This window comes from Chelmon rostratus, chromosome 14, assembly GCF_017976325.1.
Source record: "Chelmon rostratus isolate fCheRos1 chromosome 14, fCheRos1.pri, whole genome shotgun sequence".
In the NCBI taxonomy this organism is placed as follows: Eukaryota; Metazoa; Chordata; class Actinopteri; order Chaetodontiformes; family Chaetodontidae; genus Chelmon; species Chelmon rostratus.
In genome coordinates, this window is record NC_055671.1 from 22,288,489 (window position 1) to 22,311,856 (window position 23,368).

At 42.3% G+C, this 23,368-nt stretch overlaps 1 protein-coding gene across 1 annotated transcript in view; it reads left to right on the top strand.

Moving 5' to 3' along the window:
* The window catches only part of LOC121617266 (polypeptide N-acetylgalactosaminyltransferase 10-like), a 93,011-nt gene that overhangs the window by 29,093 nt on the left and 40,550 nt on the right, over positions 1–23,368 (top strand). Inside the window, exons 2-4 of the mRNA XM_041952384.1 lie at positions 362–464; positions 1,832–1,970; positions 7,810–7,976. Of these exons, the coding sequence (XP_041808318.1) occupies positions 362–464; positions 1,832–1,970; positions 7,810–7,976 (409 nt within the window). The remainder of the gene's footprint in view (positions 1–361; positions 465–1,831; positions 1,971–7,809; positions 7,977–23,368) is intronic.

Genomic DNA, 23,368 nt, shown 5'->3' on the forward strand with positions numbered 1-23,368 from the left:
TGTCATAAAACAGCTCATGAATTGGCTGTGTTTCGCAGCTGACTTTCAAGTCTCACATGCGCGGTGGTCCTTGAAAGCACCAGCAAAGATGCTTTTGAAAATGATCCCTGCGTGCTCTGTTATATCTGTCTGCAAAATAACAAGATAAATGCAGCAGGGTGAACGTGATGGTGAAGTTTCAGGTATCTGCTAATTTTCTTCAATGGTACACCCAGGTGATCTAAAAAATTGCTCCATGGGAATCAAACCTTTGGTGCATGTGACGGACATAAATGTGATGAACTGTGTATGCAGTGTGTAGCTGAATGGCTGCAACACACCTTTCACGACTTCTTTTCTGCATGCTTGTGTGTGTCTACAGGGGATCAACCGAGTGGGGAAGGATGCTCAGGTGGGACGCGATGGCGTGCGGAGGAGAGACTGGCATGACTATGAAGCAATCAAAAGAGATTCATCTCGATCTGGTAGGTTCAATACTCCTCCTAGTCCCTCTTCATAGATATTCTGTCAAATGTAGATAAGAGCAGCATGATATATTCATCATGTACACAATGTTCAGACGTGCACAAGAAAGAGCCGCATATATCCAGAATAACTGCTCTTTAACACACACCATCCGTTTCCTTCTCTGGGTCTTATTGCTCTCCGCCTCTGCAGCAGCAGTGTGTATATACACTGTAAATGTGCTTTGAATCCAGTTTCTGCTGTTATAAATACAGTTAATCTGCTACAATAATAATCAACTCACTTTTATTTTCTGTTCAGGGAAATCAGCTTCTATACAAACAGATAAATTAGTAAATGAGTCAAAATGGGTTTGTCCCTGAAATGAGCCGTTCAAAGCTAAAAGTTGTTTTCCACGCGTTTTTTCCTTTAGGAGGGAGAGTTAATCATTTCTGCTTAATGAAACATGTATGTCTGTGAAGGATGAGGGTTGTTTTTGTTCTCTGAGCTTTTGCAGGTCCATGATTCTCCTGTAACAAATCTGCACAATGTGGAGCTGTAAAAATATGGAATTATCTTAAGCAGTTCAGCCATTAGAATTCATATTTATTTCATCATGTTTCATCAGGTTCTTCAAGGTTTCTTGCTCTTGCTTCAGATCAGGCTTGTAAATAAATATTTTATTTAATTATTTTTTTTTTTTTACTTTAGTTTCAACTGGACTTTGTGTTGTGTTCTTGACCCATTTTGACAGACTTTTGCTTTGTTTAAATCGGATTGGATAAATAAATTGGATTCACAGGTGCAGTAATTGGCTATCACTGTCCCATGGGGGAACAAACAGTCTTCAAGTTCTGTCTTAATATGATGTGCTTTTTATATTTAAGAAGTAAATTGTACTAAATTCTGGTCTGATCTGTTCTGGAGAGGAATTCATGTGAGCTATAAACAGCAATGAATAATTTGATGAAACTGGCCCTGTTTTTCATTTAGTTTGGTTTTAAAGGTCTTTAAAAAGTCTCAAATCTTCTTCCTGTAAAAAAAAAAAAAGCCTAAAAAAGCTTTGATGGATTAATAGCGCTGATGGTTGGTTCGGTATATGATGGGATTTTTGCTCGGTGCATGATCTGCGTTCACTCTCAAGACCAAAAAAACCTCCTCACCCGGTTTTCTGTGAGGACTTTAACAATCTTGAGGCACATTACTTATATTACTTTGCCAGAAAAAGTTGTTTAAACCATGATTTTGCTCATTATCTTGTCCTTATGAAAGTGAGAAAGTTTTGCCTGCTGTACAATGTGTGAGTCTGCAGAGGAGGTACAGTGTGGTGGAACTGACGCTCGGAGGTCTTGCACTGTGTCCTGAAATCTTTGTGTGTTTGATGCAGGTAATGGTGAACAGGGGAAGCCGTTCCCCCTGACGGACGCTGACCGGGTCGACCAGGCCTACCGGGAGAACGGCTTCAACATTTATGTCAGCGACCGGATCTCCCTCAACCGCTCCGTCCCCGACATCCGCCATCCAAAGTGAGTCCTGTGTGTGTGTGTGTGTGTGTGTGTGTGTGTGTGTGTGTGTGTGTGTGTGTGTGTGTGTGTGTGTGTGTGTGTGTGTGTGTGTGTGTGTCCAGGGAGGGACACAATGGAGGCAGAGCGAGATAAGCTGTGTGGCCTGTTTGAACTTCAAATCTATCAGGAGCCAAAGTGCATGTATGTACAGCATCAAAGCTGCACTTATGTACTGCGGTAAACTACAAAGGTCTTCTTCAGATGCATTTGCATTTTTGGAGAAATCTTGACTAATTAATGGCTTTATATGGACAATATTGTGTGTTTATAACTGACAGTATGATACAAATATCATGATGCAATAGATGCTATACATACTGACAGACTGATCACAATTTATCTGCAAAAACCGTCTGTTTTCAATCATAACTCTGTCACTGCAGTCGATTTGTCATATCTCTTTATATAATTCGATTTTAGGACAGAAATTTAGACCGTGTTGGTGATTTTCATCCCATCTCCGTCAGCCGGTCATTTTTATGAACTGTGCAGTAGTGACCTGACAGAAAACGCTTCCTTTTAACATTTCCAGTAAAGTGCCCAGTAACCTCGGGCAAAACTACCATTTTCTACAAAAAAATAAATCACCTGTGTTTGTGTGAGCAGTTCCATCTGAATAGGGACAGGAACAGGCCACAGAGGGCCAAGAGAGTCTGCAGGTTTTCATTCCAGCCAAAGACTGCAGCAGGTTATTTCACAGATTGGCACTCCATCAACCGGAGAAGAAAAATGAATCACCTGGTGCACTCCTTGGTCGGATTGAAAACCGGCAGACTCCCAGGCCTTCGTGGCAGATGGTTGTTTTCCCACAAAGTAAGGTTGACTATTGGACGTGAGGCCACCTTGAGTGCAGGACTGACCAGGGGAATCTGTTTTTAAGGACAGACGGAACAGACAGCTTTAGACTTTTGAATTTGGATGTGAGACAGAAATGATTTTGATTGATTTTTAAATTGCCAAACAAGCTCCTTTACAATTCTCTTTTAATCTTTAAACTTGGACATGACGTGGACCTGACCTTAGAACTGCTGAAATCTCAGGACAAGGCAGATCTTACATTGTCACACAGTGTAAATGTTTGATTAGTAAACCTGTGCATTTAAACAACTTGTTTTCAGACCTGTAAAAATGCGTTCAGAGATCCAGTGTGTGGGATTTATAAGGATCTATTGGCATAAATTGTATATAATATTCATGTATCACCTGAAAATAAGAACCGTTGTGTTTTGTGGGATGGCGGCACCAAATCCAACTTCCAGCATTGTTCACACCTTTACTTTTCCATGCTGGATCTGTCCCAACTCATTACAACCAGCACTGCTCAGAACAATTGCTCCAATTATCAAGCTGCCCAGTCTATTCACAAGAGAGACGTAGCTTTACACTGACAGAAGCTGATTGCACACCACACAACACCTACGTATGTACTTCTAAACTGTGTCCCTGACAGCAATTATCAGCGTCATTGATGTCCCCCTCTGTGCACAAGGTGTGAAGAACTGAGATATCCTGTGTGCGATGTTGACATTCTGGCCTCAAGGTTTGCATTTGCAGGAAGATCATGGACTAGCTAATGGAAAGCGCTCGCCCTCTGCTGCATGTGAATGTGCTAAGTAGTTTTCATAGCAAGAAGCCCATTACATTTTGATGTTTCTTGTGTAGAGAAACCTTGATTTGATGGCACCAGAGGGTGACCAAAACATTAGGATTCACCCTCTGGGGACATCTCACCTGAGCAATTGTTGGCATATTATGCTCTGAGCAAAGTGGCTTTAAGGGTGTTCCCCATAATGATTTTGGTGATCCCCTGACTTTTCACCAACAGGTTAAATTTCCACTTGCCTACCACAGCAAACAGTAAACTCTTTTTATCGGTGTTTTAGAGGTCATAAAGGTGTTCTACTCAACTATACTTGTTGCAGTGAAGAGGGAGCCTCACATTCAAGCTCAGGTCTTTATTTACCGGTCAATTTAAGTTTGATTCCTCAACTGTGGTCACGAGCTTTGGTTAGAAACAGAAAAAAATAACACAACAAATACAAGTGGGTAAAATCATTTTTTGCAGGGTAGTTGGGCTCAGCCTTTGGGACTGCTCTTTCTTATGGAGGGAAGTCAGTTGAAGTGGATCAGGCATCTTATCAGGATGCCTCCTGGATGTTTCCCTGTGAAAGGAATACCCATCTGGGAGGAGACCCCAGGGCAGACCCAGAGCACACTGTAGGGATATATATCTCATCTGGCCTGGAAACACTTAAAGGTCCCCCCAGGATGAGCTGGAAGATGTGACTGGGCTACCCGGCTTAACCTGCTGCCAACACAACCCAGATAAGCCGCAGAAAAGCTGTGGATGGATGGAGTAATGTCAGCATGGTCCAATTTACAAGTGTGCTAATATGATAAATGTTAGCGAGTTAACATGCTGACAAAATGCAGTTTAGACTCCGGCTGAATTGTGCCACATCTTTTGTAGGATTGAGTCTAACAATATAAGTCTAAAATTCGATGTATAGATAAATGTCCCAACCAGGAAGTCACAGCTGCCCTTTTAGTAGTAGACTTGAGACATTTAGGAGGTATACGTGAAGCTCAACATGCAGCAGAATAAATTGTGAGAGAACAGATGCTAACGATGAGCCATGTGGACCTGTGGCTACAGTACAGACTGCTGGGTTTCTTCCAGCCCTCCTCTGACTCATTAAAGAACAAAATACTGAAAATAAACGCACCAGCAACACTATAAATATCATCTACTCAACAGCTTCAGACCTGCTGACCCAATTCATCACAGATCAGCCTTCAGCGCTTTCCCTCTACCTGACAAGAGCCTTTTTTTGACCCTGCCGTCTCTTTCATGTGGAGAGCAGTTTTTAAATGTTTTCTCTCTCAAGGTCTCCTCATGCTCGCTCACATTATGCCCCTCGTATCTAAATTATACATCAGCCATAAAGTCCAACCAATATTGCAACAAACGCTTCAGCACGTTCTTACAAATACATATGTGACAAAAATAATTTGTGCATAATGTTGAGAGAATCCAGAAGAGCACAGAAAAGAGAAATATCCAATCATAACGCTTAAAATTTACCCGAGCAGCTGATGATCGGGTGCCTTTAGAAGTCGAGCTGCTGTACGTGGAAAGAAACATGGATACATTTTCAGATGATTTTGGATCATTTACACCACTATTTAGTGGTGTTTTGATCATGATTGCATCAACAAATCATTTTGAATATGCTGAAAGTGCACCACTGTTCCAACAGATAATAATATTCATAATATATAATAATATTTGAATCCCCCACAAAAGGTGCAGCTGCTGTTGCCACAATTAAAAGCAGTCAATAGATAACAATTACAATCTTTGTGATTTTATTTGTGTAGCAGTGTGGGGCGTGTTTTGTGGGACGCAACCATTGCTATTCTCTCTAATAACAGTCCTTGATGAGCAGACTCAGCTCTATGGGGAGCAAACATTTGCAGCTTATTTATTAAGCACTTGTGCAGTGGGTTTGAATTGAAAACCAGCTCTCGACTCAATCATGCACAGACCAATGGAAGGCGGTTAAAGTCCGACTTGACAGGCAAAGGATTAATGTGTCCAACACTGAAATCCTCTCACCAAACCACAGAAAGTACTTGTCAGGGATCTTGACCTCCAAGGAACCAGCAACGAGCCACCATACCGAGACCCATGCGCTTGGCACGGGACAGACAGGGGGGCTCGTGGTGCACTGAATGGTGGAGGAGAACAGGTGTGTCTGTTTGGTCGGTCAAAGCGACAGCAGAGTGACAGGCGTCTGACAGCCAGGTGCCACATCGGTCCTCAGGGGGCCCAGACGTCCCAGCAGCGTTCATTCATTCGTTCATTTCACTCTGACTCACTGGCTGAATGACAAGAGAGAGAGAGACAGACGGAGAGAGAGAGGAAGTTTCAGGCAACCAGACAGGCCTGAGAGACTCAGAGATAATTACTGTCTCTACAGATTCTTCTCCGACTCTTCCGAGCGAGAGAGACAGAGAGAGAAAAGAGGAAGGGAATGGAAGGGCAAGCCAGCAGGTGGTATGCTTCATTACACCTTATTAAAAGAGCAACACATTGTTCAGGTGGGGCTGCAGCACACTGACAAAAAGGGTTCTCTCACTGGCTGAGGAAGATTTTCTTCCTCATTAGCATTTGAAAATCTAAATGAAACACAGACAGTAATTTCACTGCTGTAACGGCCAACAGAACTTATTTTCTGAGAAATCCGAGCGGAATTAAATACCACACATGAGCCATACTGGCCATTATTATGGAGAAGACTACAGCCAAAACCAAGAAAGTGGCCTCAAATGCAATGCGTCAAAAGTAAACTTCATCATGGCTGAACTAACTCCTTGCTCCATACACTGGTGAATGCAAAAGAATAGAAGCTTAAGCGTAAGCTACGTATAAACGTGCATGTAAACAATAATTGGATGTTAACACAAACAGCCTGCAGAGCTACCTTCGACAGTGTCCTCACCTCCTCCATTACTGTGTGGTACCCCACATCACGTGCCCACACCAAACACAGACTGGAATGATAGCCAAGTGGCTCACAGGACAGGATCAAGTGCCCGTGAGTGTTGTGCACGATGCCAGGGCCGGACAGCGGGCCAGTGGGATAGTGGCAGACCCATCGCACTGCGTCCTCAGGAAGCTTCCATCGCTCTCATCAACAACCCATCCAAGCCCCCTCACTCATCCTCTGACTCCCAAAACACATCGTAGCCGGTGACCTCTCACACACACACCCACGCACATCCCCATGTACATGTATCCATGCACACATGCACTCAAATACACAATGTTGTGACACTATAACCCCCCTCCACTATGAACTATGCATAGTTTGCCAGGACTGTGCAATATGTGCAAATGTAGCATAATGCGGCATATTAACTGTATTCTTCCTTAGGTGCTTCTAAATGCCACACAGTATATGTACATATGTCTACTATGCTAGCAAACACCAGATATGTCAGACAGTACAAAGCAGTGTTGCCAACTGTTTTCTATGGAAAGTAGCTGAAGGCTGCTTGAAAGTTTGGTAGATGCTGCTACATGACATCACATGCTAATGTGCACATATGTATATATATATATATTCATTCACTGTTTGATATTCAAAAGTCCAAGTAAATGACTGACTTTAATTAGCTTCAAACTGCTATCATGACATCAACATGCATCTAAATCTACCTTTAACCTTCGTATACTGGAGACTGCAGGTCTTAAATGTCATGAATGAAGATGATTCAGACACTGGAACAAACTCACTCCAGTAAAATGTGTATTTGGAGGAAAATACAATTTGAATAGTCAAGTTGGATAATATAGAACAAAAAAAAAAAAAAAAGTTCTCCAGACAAACAGTGAGGATCAGTAAGCGGTCTTTACTCATGCACATTTCCGCTCATTCATTTTTCTGTTTGAATGAATGTGCTGTTAAAGTAAAGAGCTCTTAAAGCCACCAAGACTATATAAATACATGTAAATACAGCTGGGGCTTGATGGTAATTGGGTCATGCTGGAGCTATCTTGGCTTGAGGAGTGAAATACAAAGTTATCTGTTGGTGGCGCTCGATTAAAAAAAAAACGTAATCGTCAAATTCTGTCAGGGAGTAACAAGGTGTGTACTAAACGTCAGATTGGCCGTCCCTGGAGCCACACCGCTAGCGTGGCTAAAAATATGGGTATTATTTAGCAGAGATGACACACACACTGGTCTACTTCCGTCTCTCACTTCTGCATTTGGTTTCATGTGTTTCCGTGCAGCTGTAAGCAGAAGCTGTATGCAGAGAAGCTGCCCAACACCAGCATCATCATCCCCTTCCATAACGAGGGCTGGTCGTCGCTGCTGAGGACCGTTCACAGCGTGCTCAACCGCTCTCCTCCACAGCTCATAGCAGAGGTCATCCTGGTCGACGACTTCAGCGACAAAGGTACAGAGAGGACACACGCTCATCGCTGATCAGAACACACACCTGCCACCGTTCACCCGCACACATTCACACAGACGCATGAGCGCAGCTGCCGTCAGTACCGGCTTGTTAGTAATAACTGAGACTTTTAGAGGAGTGTAGCACTTTCTTCCCCCGTCACACACACACACACACACACACACACACACACACACAACTGCTCTGACACACAAACCACTGAGTCATTTGTTTGCAAGTGTTTGTCACTGTTGCACAAATAATAAACCGTTCAGAAACAAAAGCATCAGCCATCTTCTGCAGAGGCCCAAATGTGATCTCAAGACATTCCTGCTTTTGTCAGGCAGATGGAGAACACACACACACACACACACACTCATGAGTCAGTGTTTCAGGAATGTATCTCAGTGGCCCAGTCCAACGCTCACCTCATTACTGCAGTGTGTGTGGGTATGCGTGTGCCTGTAACCTTTAGTTCTGCTGCTGTATCAGGGAAAACATTGCTTTGTTTTTAATTACTGGTCACTCTGCTGGCTTCTTATTTCATGGAAGTTCATTATTGACCATTGTTACATAAGAATGGTCCATAAGGTGACGTACACATTTCCAACAGTAAGGGAATGGAACCAGGTGCTGAGATGCCCTAAAATAGCCACTTTGTGACTGCTGTCTTTTGTGTGGTGCCTCCCTCTGGACAAACTTCAATTATTTTGTCCCAGTTGTGGTAAAGATCTTGGAATAGCTAAGTTTCCTCTTCTGTCACCTTTTTCATCCTCGTGTTTTCTGGTGTGTAATGAGCATCACGTCCTCACACAGTTGCTAGAACTTGTTAACTTTGTAAAAAACATATGATTTTTCTTTTTAAACTTTTCTAGATTTGTTAAAAATAAATAAATCTAGTGTTAAAACATTTTTGTGAATATTTTTTTTAGTGCAAAGCCTCCAGCTTCCACACAGGCGACATATAAATCCTATTATTATCGTGTTTGGAGCTAATGCCTGCAGTATCCTCTGAGCAGATGGTGATGAAGAGGCCATTGTGTGACCCTGCTAATGTCAGCGAGGTTAGCGAGAGAAAAATCTACTTTCTGGACTGGATTGGTCTTCTCACACAGGCGGCTTAATCAGTTTGAACTCTGGAGTTAATGCACAGTTTTGAACCCTTACATAATAAATCGGAGGACAAGTGCAATATTATCGCCGGGGTCTGAGTGGAGGAGAGAACAAGATATCCATCATTAAGGCTGCTTCACAGCCACTGTGAGAAGCAGAATTTCCTGGTCACTTTTCCACTTCTTTAGATGTTAAATAATGCACTAAAATATATGCAGAGATAGACAGAAAAAGAAGAAGAAGTATTTTTCTTGGACATTCAGAAGCGTAGTATGTGCATGTGCATGTCAGTTGTTCGTGACCTTTCTGCTCGGTGTTGCAGCTGCAGATGGACACACAGGGCCCTGTTTTACATGAGGCACACAGACTGCTATTTCGGCTCATGCATGTGCAGCAGTTCAAAGTGCAAAAGGGCCAGTTGAGGTGGAACATGGACTGGAGAGCGTGCCGATTTAATAACTACACTCTCAGCCAGTCACATCACTGGTCTCATCCTTCTGAAACAGCTGAGCCAATCACAGTGATGCAAGACAATGATAGTAGCTGAGCAAATAAGCCTCTCGAGGAAATCATGTTTTCTGGGCAGTGCAGAGCAGAACGACATTTAATAAATAAAATAATAGAAATAAGCAAAGAATAGTTTGCAAGTATGATTTTCAGTCATATTTCAACTGTATTTCACATTGCAAATGGTCTCTTTGTATATTTAAATGTGACACAGCAGCATTGCTGAAATGAAAAAAAAACAGGATTAATGAGCCCCTGTAATCTGTCTTTCTCATAAACAGGCAGAATATTGAGTTATATTCAGCCAGTCTAGTGTGTGTAGAGGTCTGAGCGGTTGTTTTGTAGCAGCCTGTGTCATTTGCGTGATTTAATCAAAGACACAGGTCAGCCGTGTGATGGCACGGCACTCGGAGGCTGCAGATTTATCAACGTATCTGTCCTGCGTTCAGATGGCTGCTGGGGTTTAATGAGCTGCAGGAGAAACTGTTCATAAAGCAGCAGTAAGAATACTAATAACACCAATAAGTTTACAGAATCACTCATATTCATTGATTTAATAAATGCTGACTGAAGGTTTGTTTTATCCAGAATGGACTAACTGGTAGGAAAGTTAATTTAAATCATTTTTATTTGCATTGAAGTCATACCTGTCAGCTCACGTCCTACCCTGGACTGAACCACTGTCCACATACCACTTACATTTAGACAAGGCTACGCACACAGTGAATCCTAAAATCACCACTTGCTTTAAACTAACTAGTTTCGACATGAAGTCACTGCAGGTGAGTGGTCAGAATCAGATACCTGTGAGAAAGTGAAGTGCTGTGAACAACCCTGAATTATAGAAAAGGAAACACAGAAGAGCAGATAGATTCAGCACTTAGTTTAAATATGTTTTGCTTGAAGGATATGTACACATCACTTACACATTACGCTTCAGTTACTGTGACTTGGAGAGGCTACAGGTAAGTGGGACGAGTGGTAAGAGAAGGTGATGATGGCAGAGGTGGTGTAAATACAGTCATGGGTGGAGCATGTTTCTGGCTGGCAAATTTGTTGCTTTTTTCTCCGTGTGATGCACTAAATCTGTGACTTTCCGATGTTGCTACGGGTGAACCTCCTCCCATTCGCTGAGATACTTGATTTGTGACTTTTAGCCTTTTTGGCAGGTACTCCATCCCTCTCACCTTGATCCTTCTTCCTCTTCCTCTTCTGGGTTTATTGGCAGATGCCATTCGAGTGAACAGCTCCTCATCAATAGATGTTACAGCTAACGTTCTGCATACTATCATCTGCATTACACCAAATAGGCTTGGTGCTGATTGCAGCTTGGCCATATTGCGATTCCAATCATTTTCGATTAAATATTCGGCCCTAACTGAAGCATTATTGCTTTATTTTGCGTATTTTCTCCAATTTATTTTGTCTGCTCTTCAAAATCATGAGAGTGGCAGCTGAGGTTGTTCTCAGCTCATTCACCGACATACCAGCACCTCGCTCTGTGCTGCCTCATTTGAATGAACCTCCCACCTGTCTGCGCCTCCCCTCCCACCTGTGAGCTCTACGCTGGGCACCAAAATAACACACAGCTGTCAAATCACATTTCAAGGTCAGGAAAACAGCAAATCGTTGTTCTGGGGAATGTGAGGTACACATTCAGCCCTCTCAGCCACTTTTCTTGATGCTGCTGAACAACCTCTGTGCTCCATGGCAGCATGCTAGCCTGCAGAAACACCGATGCCCTGCTACATTAATTGATGCTTCTTTGTTTCGGTACCTCACAGCCGACATGAGAACGATAAACAATTGATGAAATGCTTTTTCAGAGCGCAGTTATATTTTCTGAGGTGCTAATTAGTACGCTGTTTCGATGTTGTGTAATTATAGCCTCGCTGTTTCAGGAACAGCCTCTCCTCTCCTTTTTAAAATTATAATTAATACAGCTATTCATATTTGACTCAAATGATACCTGATGATTTATATTTGTCTGTATACTTGGTCTGCTCTGCTCTAGCTGACTTTGTGTTTTATTTAAGCACAAAACTTTTTTCCTTTGGGTTCAGGAAAGCCTCTGGTGGATTGTGGAGTCTTTTACCTTCTCATGATATCATCACAAGTGTGCTCAAAGTGGGAAACATGCTAAATATGTGCTGCGTTTTTCAGTGAAGAGTAAGAAAACGCAAAGAACAGAGGAGCAGAGTGGAGCTCTGACGGTGTCAGCTGGGGATCTTTGTGAGTCGAGGATCATCAGATTCAAGGCGGGGGTCAGGTGGCTTTTATTGGGAGTCTCTATATTTGCTTATTCCCCACTGCGCCCTGCTTCTTTATTTCTTTTCACTCAGAACAGTACAGTACAGTAGACTGCTGCCTGTTCCGCCCTGACGAGGAGTAAGGTCTCTGAAAGCTAAGGAGATTTAAAGACCCAGTTTAAGTGTAAAAATGCATTGAAGAAACTGGCTTCAGGTACTAAGTGAATGTAGAGACTGGCCACACCTGTACGTTCTCATGTGTGGAACAAATCAGTTTATTTCACCTTCTGAAGTAGGAACACTTACTGTGTTCCATACTGAGGCCTCCATTCTTTAAGACACTTAGTTTATGCAAAGATTTTCATGAATAAAACATTTTATATGGACAGAACTCATTCACATTCACATCATACCCCATACATCTATTAATGACATTTGCTTTAATGTACAAATCTTCAGATCAAAATAGACTTTTTTTCTACTTGAAGTGGGTGTAATTCCTTATAGCCTGATAAAATTAAAATATGACTCAGTATTAATATTAGAAATGTGTCCAAGGCTTAGTTTAAGGATTTATTTCCTGACTGCTGGCTGTTTTAATACAACACTTGTAGAAAGCAAATATGCTCATTTTTGAATATTTATATACTATAAAAATCAATATTGCAGCTGTTGAAAAGCCCCCAGTGCCTCCATCGTTGCTCCAGTCTAGAAATACAGTAAGCATTTCATTCTTTGATGCTGAAGGACTGACAAACACAGAGGTTTACCGTTTTTATTAAACTAGTGACCACTTTGTAGAAGCCAAACTTCACTGTAGCTTCAAATGCCTCTCCTCACCTCTCCTCTCCTCTCCTCTCCTCTCCTCCCATCTCCTCTCTCTCTCCTCTCCCTCTCCTCTTCTCCCCTTTCATCTCCTCCCCTCTCTCTCCTCTCCTCTCCTCTCCTCTCTCTCCTCTCCTCTCCTCTCCTCTCCTCCCATCTCCTCTCTCTCTCCTCTCCCTCTCCTCTTCTCCCCTTTCATCTCCTCCCCTCTCTCTCTCCTCTCCTCTCCTCTCCTCTCCTCTCCTCTCCTCTCCTCTCTCTCCTCTCATCTCCTCTCCTCACCTCTCCTCTCCTCTCCTCTCCTCTCCTCTCCTCCCCTCCCATCTCCTCTCTCTCTCCTCTCCCTCTCCTCTTCTCCCCTTTCATCTCCTCCCCTCTCTCTCCTCTCCTCTCCTCTCCTCTCCTCTCCTCTCCTCTCCTCTCCTCTCCTCTCCTCTCCTCTCGTCCCATCTCCTCTCCTCTCGTCTCCTCTCATCTCCTCTCCTCTCCTCTCCTCTCCTCTCCTCTCCTCTCCGCTCGTCTCCTCCCATCTCCTCTCCTGCCTCCTCTCCTCTCCTCTCCTCTTTTCTTCTCTCCTCTCCTCTGCACCATGTTTAAGGCTTTGAGCTAAATTAGCCTCCTTTCCTCTCGTCTCCTCTCGTCTCGTCTCGTCTCGTCTCCTCTCCTCTCCTCTCCTCTCCTCTCCTCTCCTCCCATCTCCTCTCCTCTCCTCTCCTCTTGTCTCCTCTCCTCTTCTCTCCTCTCCTCTGCACCATTTTTAAGGCTTTGAGCTAAATTAGCCTCCTCTCCTCTCCTGTCTCAGCTCCTTTCCTTTCCTTTAATTTCCTCTCCTCTCCTCTCCTCTCCTCTCCTCTCCTCTCCTCTCCTCTCCTCTCCTCTGCTCTCGTCTCCTCTCCTCTGCACCATGTTTAAGGCTTTGAGCTAAATTAGCCTCCTCTCCCTCACACCAGCTGAGACGCTGCCCTCCAGCTCCAGCAGCATGAAAAGGACAAGATGTGATAATACTGTGATTTATTCTGCTAAAAACTGTGAATACAATATGTGTTACGGTTAAATACAAGCTCATTTTGTAATATTCAGCACTTGTATTACACACTTATGAACTATTCAGTCTTCCTCTTCATATTATCTCCATCTGCGTCCTTGTTGTCATGTTGTCACCCTGGTTCTCTTTAGCTAAAAGGTCTCAGTTTTTACTTCCATTTATGATTTTGCGCGTTGTTCCATTAACTAAAAGCATTTGTGCTGCCAGTTCTCTAAATCATACTCAAGGGTTTTACTTTGAGATGATGACTCTGGGACTTGAGATTGAGAATGTCAGAAAATGAGTTTGAGAGTCTACTCGTCAAAAAAGCTAAATTAAGCAGCTCTGCTGGTAGGAAATAAAACCGGAGGCAAGTTACGAAGCAAACCTGGAAGTTGTGAAAAGTCTAATGTGAAGTTAGTGTGAATTAGTGAGCTCAGCATCACAGAGGTTGCTGTTTGGCAGATGGCTCAAGTGTTCTTGAACACAAGCCAAACACAAGCTAATTAAATTTCCAATGTGATATCTCAAACAGGTTTCTCTAGGTTAACTTTCATAGTGTGCTGAAATGAAATGGATATTGGTGATGTGAAGCATGCACCGTCTGCAGGTGATGGCTCTGGCAGTGGTTGAACATTGTGCTTCATAGTAGGAAATAAATAAGCAGTGATGGTTGGGGAGTACACGTGCATACACAAGAAAGCAGGTTACTCTGACACCATGTTACCAGAAAAAATCTTGGTAGACTAAAATTCAGAATTTGCACGTTATGATTGTTGGATTGTTTTTTTTTTGTTTGTTTGTTTTTTGTTTTTTTTTTGCCTGATTGCTGATAAAATTCATTTAAAAATACTTTGGCTCTGAAGCTGCCTCCTCTCTCTGTCTGTACAAATAACAGCTTCTTTGGTGTCACAGTGACATTTCCCTGTCTGAAGTCCTTGTCTTCCACATGTGGACTTGTAAAAATCTGTTTTGACACACGCTTGTTCACATACATGACCAAGAAATCAGCTTTCTGCAGGTTAGCCAGCTGAAACCCGGTGACTTCAGCGCACGTGAACGCATTGAAAAAAGATTCTTTTGGTTTTTGCAGGCAGATGTCTTGAGCACACCAACACAAACCAGGCAGCAAAATAAGACACCTTCAAAGGTATCATTTTGAATAACACAATATTTGTAATTACCAAATAATACAATCTGTCCAAAGGTAGCAGTTTCCCACACTTTTCTGCACAAGCTGCTCTCCTGCAGAAAAACGTTTGGAGGAAATCTCACCTGTTATTTCAAAGTGATGATGATAATTTCCTGTTCCACCCACGAGCGTGTGAAAGAACTGAAATTACATCTGGCAGTATTTACATCCATATTCATCTGTTTTTCAATACGTATCACCTTGTTAATGTAAAACGATCTCAGTCCCTCCTCGCCCTCCATGTTCACGGCCTTCCTCTCTCTACCTTTCTCACTCTCTCTCTCTCTCCGTCGCCCACGCTCACCTCCAGTTCATTCAGGCTGAACAGTGACTCACAGATAACATGCAAACACTGAAACCTGCTGTTTTTATCTCCTCGCTTCCCCTCGTGGTCCTTAATGTCTCTTTTCTTTCCTCTTCTCCTCTTGCTGCTGTTCCCTTTGTATTTTCTTCATGTGTGTAATCTCTTCTTTGTCTCTTCCTGTTTCCTTTTTGTCCTTTCTGTCCTTCCTTATCTGTTTCTTAATGTCCTGGATCATCTCTTGATGTCTCTTCTCGTTTCTGACCTTTCAGCGTGAGTTTTCTTACAGTGTCTGTGCACAGTTTGAATTTCTGTTCTTTATATGTTCTGTCTGTCTTTGACTTTCTTCTCTTTACTTACCCTCTGTTTTCAATAATTTGTTTTTTTTCGTTTTACCTCTTTACTCTTTTTCATGGTCTCACTCATCCTGATGTCTCTCTGAAGCAAAACTTATCTTTTTTCATGTGTTCGTCTTTAACACAAAAACATCTCCTGCTTCCAGCTTCTCAAAAATCTGTTAACAGTATGTTTGTGTAACGAATGTTTTTGATCAAGATCCCGTAAATGTGGCTTTTAAAGAACTGTGATCATGACGTGTTACAGTTGTAGAATAAATTAGTCATTGCTTTCTGGTGGACAAACTGTATGACAGTAGAGACAAAGCAAAAATCCATTTTCACCTGTGTGTGGCTCCATCTCTTAATTCCTCACAAACCAAACCTAACCCGCTAAACGACATAGCGCCTCTGTAAATGCTAAAAAATGACATAGCATCAATTAGCTCACCGCAGACGTGCACCAGCCTTCAGCATCCTTCCCGTCGGTCCATTATCGGCATGCCGCTCGGAATGCAAACATGAGGATGTAGTGGCGATGAATTAAAGTGAAATTGATTCCATGTAGCAGAGTAATGGCAGCTTGTTAGCTTCCTCCTGTGACCTGGATATGTCTGTACCCAATCTACTTAATGGAGACACTGTTCCTAACTTACCTGAAGCACGTGCTTGGCATTTCTGCACAGCTGTTTCTAGCCGCTTGTCACCCAGGCTTATGCACTGGTTCCAACATCAGTGTTTCCCCGAGGCTGACTGCTTTAAGATGCTGGTGGATTTGGCTGAGGAAGGTGGGCTTACCCGATTAATCAGCACACTGATCGGACTATAGGAGGTAACTCCGGAGTTGTCTCAGAATCACTAAGCTTGTTCATTAGATGCAAGAGGCATCACATATATATGTTTTTGTTTTGTTTTTTTTGTTGGCCAACTGTTGTATTTAGTCCAAAACTTAGTGCTCAGTATTTCTGCTGCTTCCTGGGACGCTAAAGGAGTTTTTTGTTGAGAGAGGATTTTCCATGTTTGTTCACACTATTATAGGATTTTTTTTCTATGATAGTAAAAATCATGTTTTTATTTATTTCTTGAAAACAATTTTAATTTCATTGATTTAGAAAAGAAAAAAAAAACTCCTGTTTACCAGTAAATTGTTGTTGTGTAGCTGGAGATCATTCACAGCGATCTTGTTCCCAGATGAATGTGGTTTTAATGTGGCAGCGCTAACTGCTGGAGACTGTGTGTGTTGTTGCTGCTGAGTTCACACATTAACGTTACACCAGAGAATCTGCTATCAGCTCCTAAATCGCAGATACAGAACATGTCTCCTTTTCTCCAGAACACAGTAACTAATTTCAGTGTAGTTTTAAGAATATGTTTGAGTCAGAAATAGATATGCACTAACTGTCTGAGCCTTGTCTGCCTCAGTTTCTTGCTGGCCAAACAGCAAGAGGGGATGTTAATTCAGTCATTGAATGTTATTTTGTTATCACCAATCATTCTGGACCTCTGACCTTTGACAACCCCTGCTTTAAAGGTTTTTATTAGCTGCTTTTCATGATAAAGGACACCAGAAGTTGAGGTTTCATTTAAAGTGCATGCCAATTTAATCAGTACACAAGGCCACAGGTTACCACGTGACTGGCTGCTGACAAGCAGTGTAGCGTTTCAAAGGATATTTCAACAGATTTTTAATCGGAGTCTGGCACGGTGCTCGCTCCACATCAAAGGCTGCAGGGCTACATTACATCACTTCCACCAAACTTCAATGAGGGCAAAACAATACTTGTTTCAACCGAAGCTCAGCTGAAAATACAAAAACACGGATTTCGTCAGCACGTTAGCGTGCCGTTCATAACCGAGCCTTTTTGTCAGCGGTATCGACAACGTTATTTTCACTTCAGCTGTTTCTCCTCTGCTCCACAGCTGCTTTCTCTCTGTGTGTGTGTGTGTGTGTGTGTGTGGAGGGGCTAATCCCACCCCCGGTGAAACATGAGAGCGGAGAATATTAATGATCATGTAAAATTTTTGCAGCGGCGCTCATGCTGCTGCAGAATAATTATAGCGGATACATTGGCACTCTCATAGCATCAGACCTGTACAGTTATAGAGGAAACACTAAATATAAAATACGTTAAATTGCCTGATAATATTGACCGTGCTGATTTATCAGTCGAGCTCGAAAATGATCATTAGTTGCAGTCCGAGTTCTCTTCTGTTTAATGTTTAGTGTCTCTTCCACTCTGCCCCTCTTGGACTGCCGTATGTGGGTTTGATATCCACCTTTTTCAGGGATCAGATCAACAAAGCTCCTAAATCTGACTTTAGATCTGTCAGCTTCAGTGACTGCTGGGATTGCAGGCTGTCATATTACTGACCTAACCGCTGCTCGCCCTGCTAATCTGTGCTGCTGTTGACTTTACTCTGTGGAAGAGTGTTGACAACAGTAAATGTCAGCTTTCAGTGTCAGTCCCTCAATCAAAGAGCAAGCGCTGTTGCATTTTTGTTCTATTCCCTCTGATGTTCGGCAATCATAAAAGTAGAAATCCATCATAGAAAAGACACGGGGACCAATTTTTCATCCCACAGTGTCGTCTGTGGGAAATAATATGATGCAGCCACAGCACCTGCTGGGTTTCCAGTGAAGACGAGGGCTGATTATCGCTCAGATATGTTGCTTCTGGCCAAAGATGAAACCTGTCTTCTCTGGATAAAAGGAAATGTCCTCAGATGAGCTGTCATTGCATGTCTGACTGAGGACTAAGTGGAGTACCATGCACACCTGAGAGCCACTGAGAACAGTAAATTGTTATAGAAAAATAAGAAAAAATGATATATTGTAATAATGCAAAATGATGAAATAGCCTTTGTACATCCTTTAAGCTGCACCAGTGACCACTGTAATGTGAAAGGTGTTGCCCCGTGAACCCACAGAGGTTAAAGTTAGAGACGAGCTGGTGAACGCAGTGGATTATTTCGCAGTATGTCCCTCAGTTCAGTCTAATCATCATACTGCTGTAGCGCAGGAAGATGCCACCATTAAAAACTGTTAAAATGCACATTTCACAGTGTCTTTAAAGGCCAATTTTGAATGCCTTTTATTAATAAAGAACTATAAAAAAAAACCTTAAAAGAAACCGTTTTTACAAAAAAAGTCGAGATTATATTTTATTTCAGTTAGCATTAGCACTTACCATGTTGCACTTTGATTTGAAAGAGGAGGTTTGTGACTGGACACATAGAGCTGAAGCTCTTTAAAGGCTTCAGAGTAAAACTGGCTCGGTTAGTGAGTCTGAATATCAATCTTTACTTTTTTTTGGTTTATGGTCTGTTTGTCCTTCTTTCTCTTGTTCCTAAGCCTCCACTCTGTCAATTCTGTAAAGCCGCCAGCTGTATATTCTACAGCTTTAAATTCTAACAGCGTCTGTAGGAACTCTGTTTTGATTGTCCGTTTTTGACATTTTGAATTATGCAGTGCGGATGTGACAGTTGCACTCAGCCAGCTGCTGTGTCAGCTCAGTTATCAGTTATCTCCGGGCGGATTACAAATTTACATCATTAATGTTTTTGCCGTGTCATGATTCCGAAAATACCAAGAAACCACTTGGTTAAAAAAGAAAGGACAGCTTCATATTTTCCTTTCATATCTCATCTCTGGCGTGTTATTGGGCTTCGACGTCTTCATAGCGGAGTTTCATTAAAGCGGGGACAGTGTGAGCCCAGATAGATCCATCATGGTTAACTGTGGTCTGTGACAGAGACAATTCCTCTCAGCAGGACCACAGAGCCACACTGCAGCATCACCTCCTGCGATGGAAACCTGTCACTGACTGCAGATTGATCGTCCAATTATTCAGTCACTGTCCGGAGCCTGATGGGATCAATTAGACGACTGTCTATATGGATAAACTATGGAACTGGGACCATTTCATTTGGGAATTCTGAATTTTGATATGAGAGAAATTAAACAGGATTCTTATTCTCTTCTCAATGTTTGTGTTTAGTGAGCGGATTATTATTTTTTTTTTCTTTTTCAATGTGTAATTAATTCTGTAAACTGGTTTGCCAATTTGCAGCTAACAATTTGCGACGGTATGACATGTTTTTTAATGGCAGTTATCATGTTCTGGCAGAGAAAATGAAAGCACAGTTCGGTGTGGAGGCAGGTGATAAACGGGCACGAGCAATAAATGTAGTCATAGAGTGAGAAATGGAGCAATCAAGATGCATGAAACAACATTCAGGCGGGAGGGGAGGAGTGGAGGAGGGAGAGATAATGTGGAAAACAGAGAGGCGAGGTGGATGCTTTGAATCGAGTTCAGGACTTTTTTTAGTGAATGACGTCGACAGATCTGTGGAACATTTGCTGACCTGAAATAGACAAAAATGGAAAAGGCACTTTCACAGTGGAGTGAATAAGATGGCTAATTAGAGCAGAGATCCAAAAGAAATGTCTAATGAGGAGATCATTTATCACGACACTTAATATAAGTGGCTTTGTTTCCTTTGAGCTCGAGATGGAAAGTGTTGAAATCTCCCTTCTCACAGTCTGGAGCCTAGACAGGTGAAAAATACAGAAACACACAAACACATCTTGTAGGCTACCTCGCATTTGTGCTGCATGAGCAGGATCTAAAAACTCATCAGAGTAATCTGGTTACTGCCAATCATGTCGATACATAAATCATTCAACTGCCCCAGTAAAACTACAACCCTGATTCCATCACTGTGTAAAACATAAATAAAACAAAATGTGATATCTTACTGATCCTTTTTGGCAAATACTCAATTAAAAGCACTACAAAGTCAATATATTTAATGTTTGACCTCATCAGCTTCATTGATTTTTGTAAATGTGTCCTTTTTCTAAATTTGACGCAGCAAAACAACAAAACTAAAGACTGGGAAAGTTGTGGAACGCTCCAAAAACACCTGTTTGGAACATTCCACAGGTAAACAGGTTGCTTGGTAACAGGTGACAGTATCATGACCACTTTGTGAACACATGATTTTATAAAGGATGTTGCTACATGGGCTCAGGAAGACTTCGTCAAACCACTGTCAGTAAGGTCGTTTGTGCTTTCTTTTTATTTATGTTTTGCACAGTTTCCCACTTTTTGGGACTTAATAATGTTCTTATTGAGTCACCGGTGCTGATAAAACGTAACACAATGCTGTTTCTGTGATGGGAGCAGTTCAAGGAGTATTCCACTGCAAACCAGTGTTTTGAGCATCGAATACTGACCCGTCAGTTTGAAAGTTGTCAGTGGAAGCCATGAGAAAAGTGAGAGAATCAATTCATTGATGGGTTTTCTTGCAGGGATGAAATAAATCTGCTTCGTTATTTTACATCAAGCTCAAACTTGTTAAACAGTGAAAATGTGATGTTGACAAATCGCAAGCTGTCTTTGACGCTGCTGACCTTTGATGGAACAAACAGCCAGAGTCTAAAACTCCAAAAGCTAGCGTAGCTTGTTAGCTGTGCTGCAACATCAGCTTTTTATTTAATCTTCCTCTGTTTGAATAGAAACGGCCAGTGCCGACAGTCCAGAGACAGTTGATGGTACAAATAGATCTTTTGGATAAACTTTGTGAACTTACTGCTTTGCAAGCAACCGACAAAGCTAATTAGCTTGCTAGCTGACAGCTAGCCGCTAGCTCGTCGGGTACAGCTTGACCTATTTTGTGTGGAGTTTTTTGTGATTTTTGTTGTGCCATTTTTTGGTGTGACTAGGCCTTTGCCATTAGGTGTAAAGCTTAGAAATGTCATAATCATTTCTCTATCAATCATAATCATTATATATTCCTTATCAATACCGGAGTTGAATTCTTATTTTGGTGTTCATTTTCTCGTATTGTTACTGTATATTGCCCAGCCTTACTCAAACTATATAACACATAATATAAATGTACCTTAAAAAAAATAGACTGAACAAGCTGCAGAACTGCAGAAACCAGTGTCATAAAGCCAAGAGGAAGTAAGACGGAGGGACAGAGATGGCACCGGCCTCGATGAAACCAGTCACACCTGCTAACCTGCCCAGTTACAGTCCATGATGAGCTTCAGCAGGGTGAGAGGAGCGAGGGAAGGAGGCAGAGAGGGAGGAGGAGGCGTGAGGGGAGGTCAGCTCACTCTTCATTAGGCTGTAATTGAATTTCCGCAGCCCGTGCAGGAAGGATGTTCAGCGCTTGCTCTCTCTGCAGGGAAGTGTTGGCTCGCTGCGGCTTCCCAACCTCCCTGATGCTTCCAAGGTTAGCTCAGCTAATGGGCTGCTTTCTCCACAGATCTCTGTGCTCGCCGTCTGTCATCTCCATGTCCGAACATGTGCTCGCGGAGGTACACGATCCACTACGTGACGCTGCTGAAATAGAGTAGAGCGGAGTAGTAGAGACCCAGTTCAGTCTGGAAGTGGACCACCTCCGGCCCTGATAACAGCTGACACAAGTTGTGGCAGTGACTCAACAAAGGACCTGCAGTGTCCCAGTGTTACCGCTGACCACACAGACTATGAAGGACATCCGTCCTCGTTTCCCAGATTGTAGGTGGATATCATCAGGTGCCGCAGGAGCAGAACTGTGCAGCAGAAACACAGTTTGCTGCCTCAGTTTGAGTTTGAATTGTTTGGTTTTTGATGATATTTGTTTCATACATCTGCCCAAAGTTAATGCCGGGCAGCTTGTTTCTATGACAGATGCATTCAAGTTCAGCTCAAAGAGGATCAATACAGTATCAAGTGATTTGGTGGCCAGGTCAGTAAACGCGTCGTTTATTTACAATCGGAACTGACTCTGCTGGTTGGATTTTACATTTCTGCCTCTTTCTTTGACATAATTTCACCTTTAACTGTGGAATTCAAGCAAAGTTTGGTTTGGTTTTGAAATTTCAGGTCTTGTCACGTCGGGTTCAAGAACATTCAGCGAAATAATGACTTGATTGGTGAAAAAAGAACTGATAAGGAAGCTGTCATGTGTTTCTGTGGGCTCGGTACACCCTTTTAAAGTGGTGTCTTTCTCTTTTTTTCTCTCTGTCTTTGCAAGCACAACAATGCCCCAGAGTCTATTAAATAGCATTTTAAGCGTTATTTGTTAGGTTCAAGTGTTTGTGCTCCTGCTGCATTGATGTATGGACAGATGCAGTAAGTGCTATTGGAGAGGGTGGTCCACTCAATCTGTGGGGTCAGGGTTTCTGTTTGTCTGCTCGCTGAATGTGTTCAAAGCAGCGCAGAGACACATTTCCAACACTGTTAAAACTGCGTTTGGGAACACTTTTCCCTTTACTCTTCCTTCCTCTCCAGCCATGTTCTGGTTTAATTTTTCCTCGCTAATTTTGTTTCCTCTAATAAAGCCGTGTTTTGAGGGGCCAGGGGGTAAAAGGCGGCGTTTCGACACGAGAGGGAGCAATAAGCGGTGGAGCACGTTATCATGTTTTAGCAAGTGTTTATTTTTTTCCCCTCCTTTTTAATTGGAGTGTGCTTAAGAGATGAGAGCTGTTCTCCATGGAGGCTGACTTCATTAGCACCTGTAAGTGTCCAAGCATGTTAGCGCAGAAGGGAGAGGTTGAGAGAGACAGTCATGTTGGAAGAGGAATGAATGCAATTAATGCTTGTCACAATATTTGGTTGTCATATCACAAACCAGTCAAAAGTTAACTAATGTTCGACCATTAAAAGGTAATTTTCTCCCTGCTTTAAACTTTAAGTTGGACTTTTCCCGCTCTTTTAACACGAAGGATGAACACAGTTCTTTGTTTTGTCTTGTTTCCATAAAGCCTTATTGGTATTATTTTTGTTTCATTGAAGTTTAAATTGAGAATTGGAGCTGCTCCCTAAGGAGCATCATTAACATCGGTAATAGT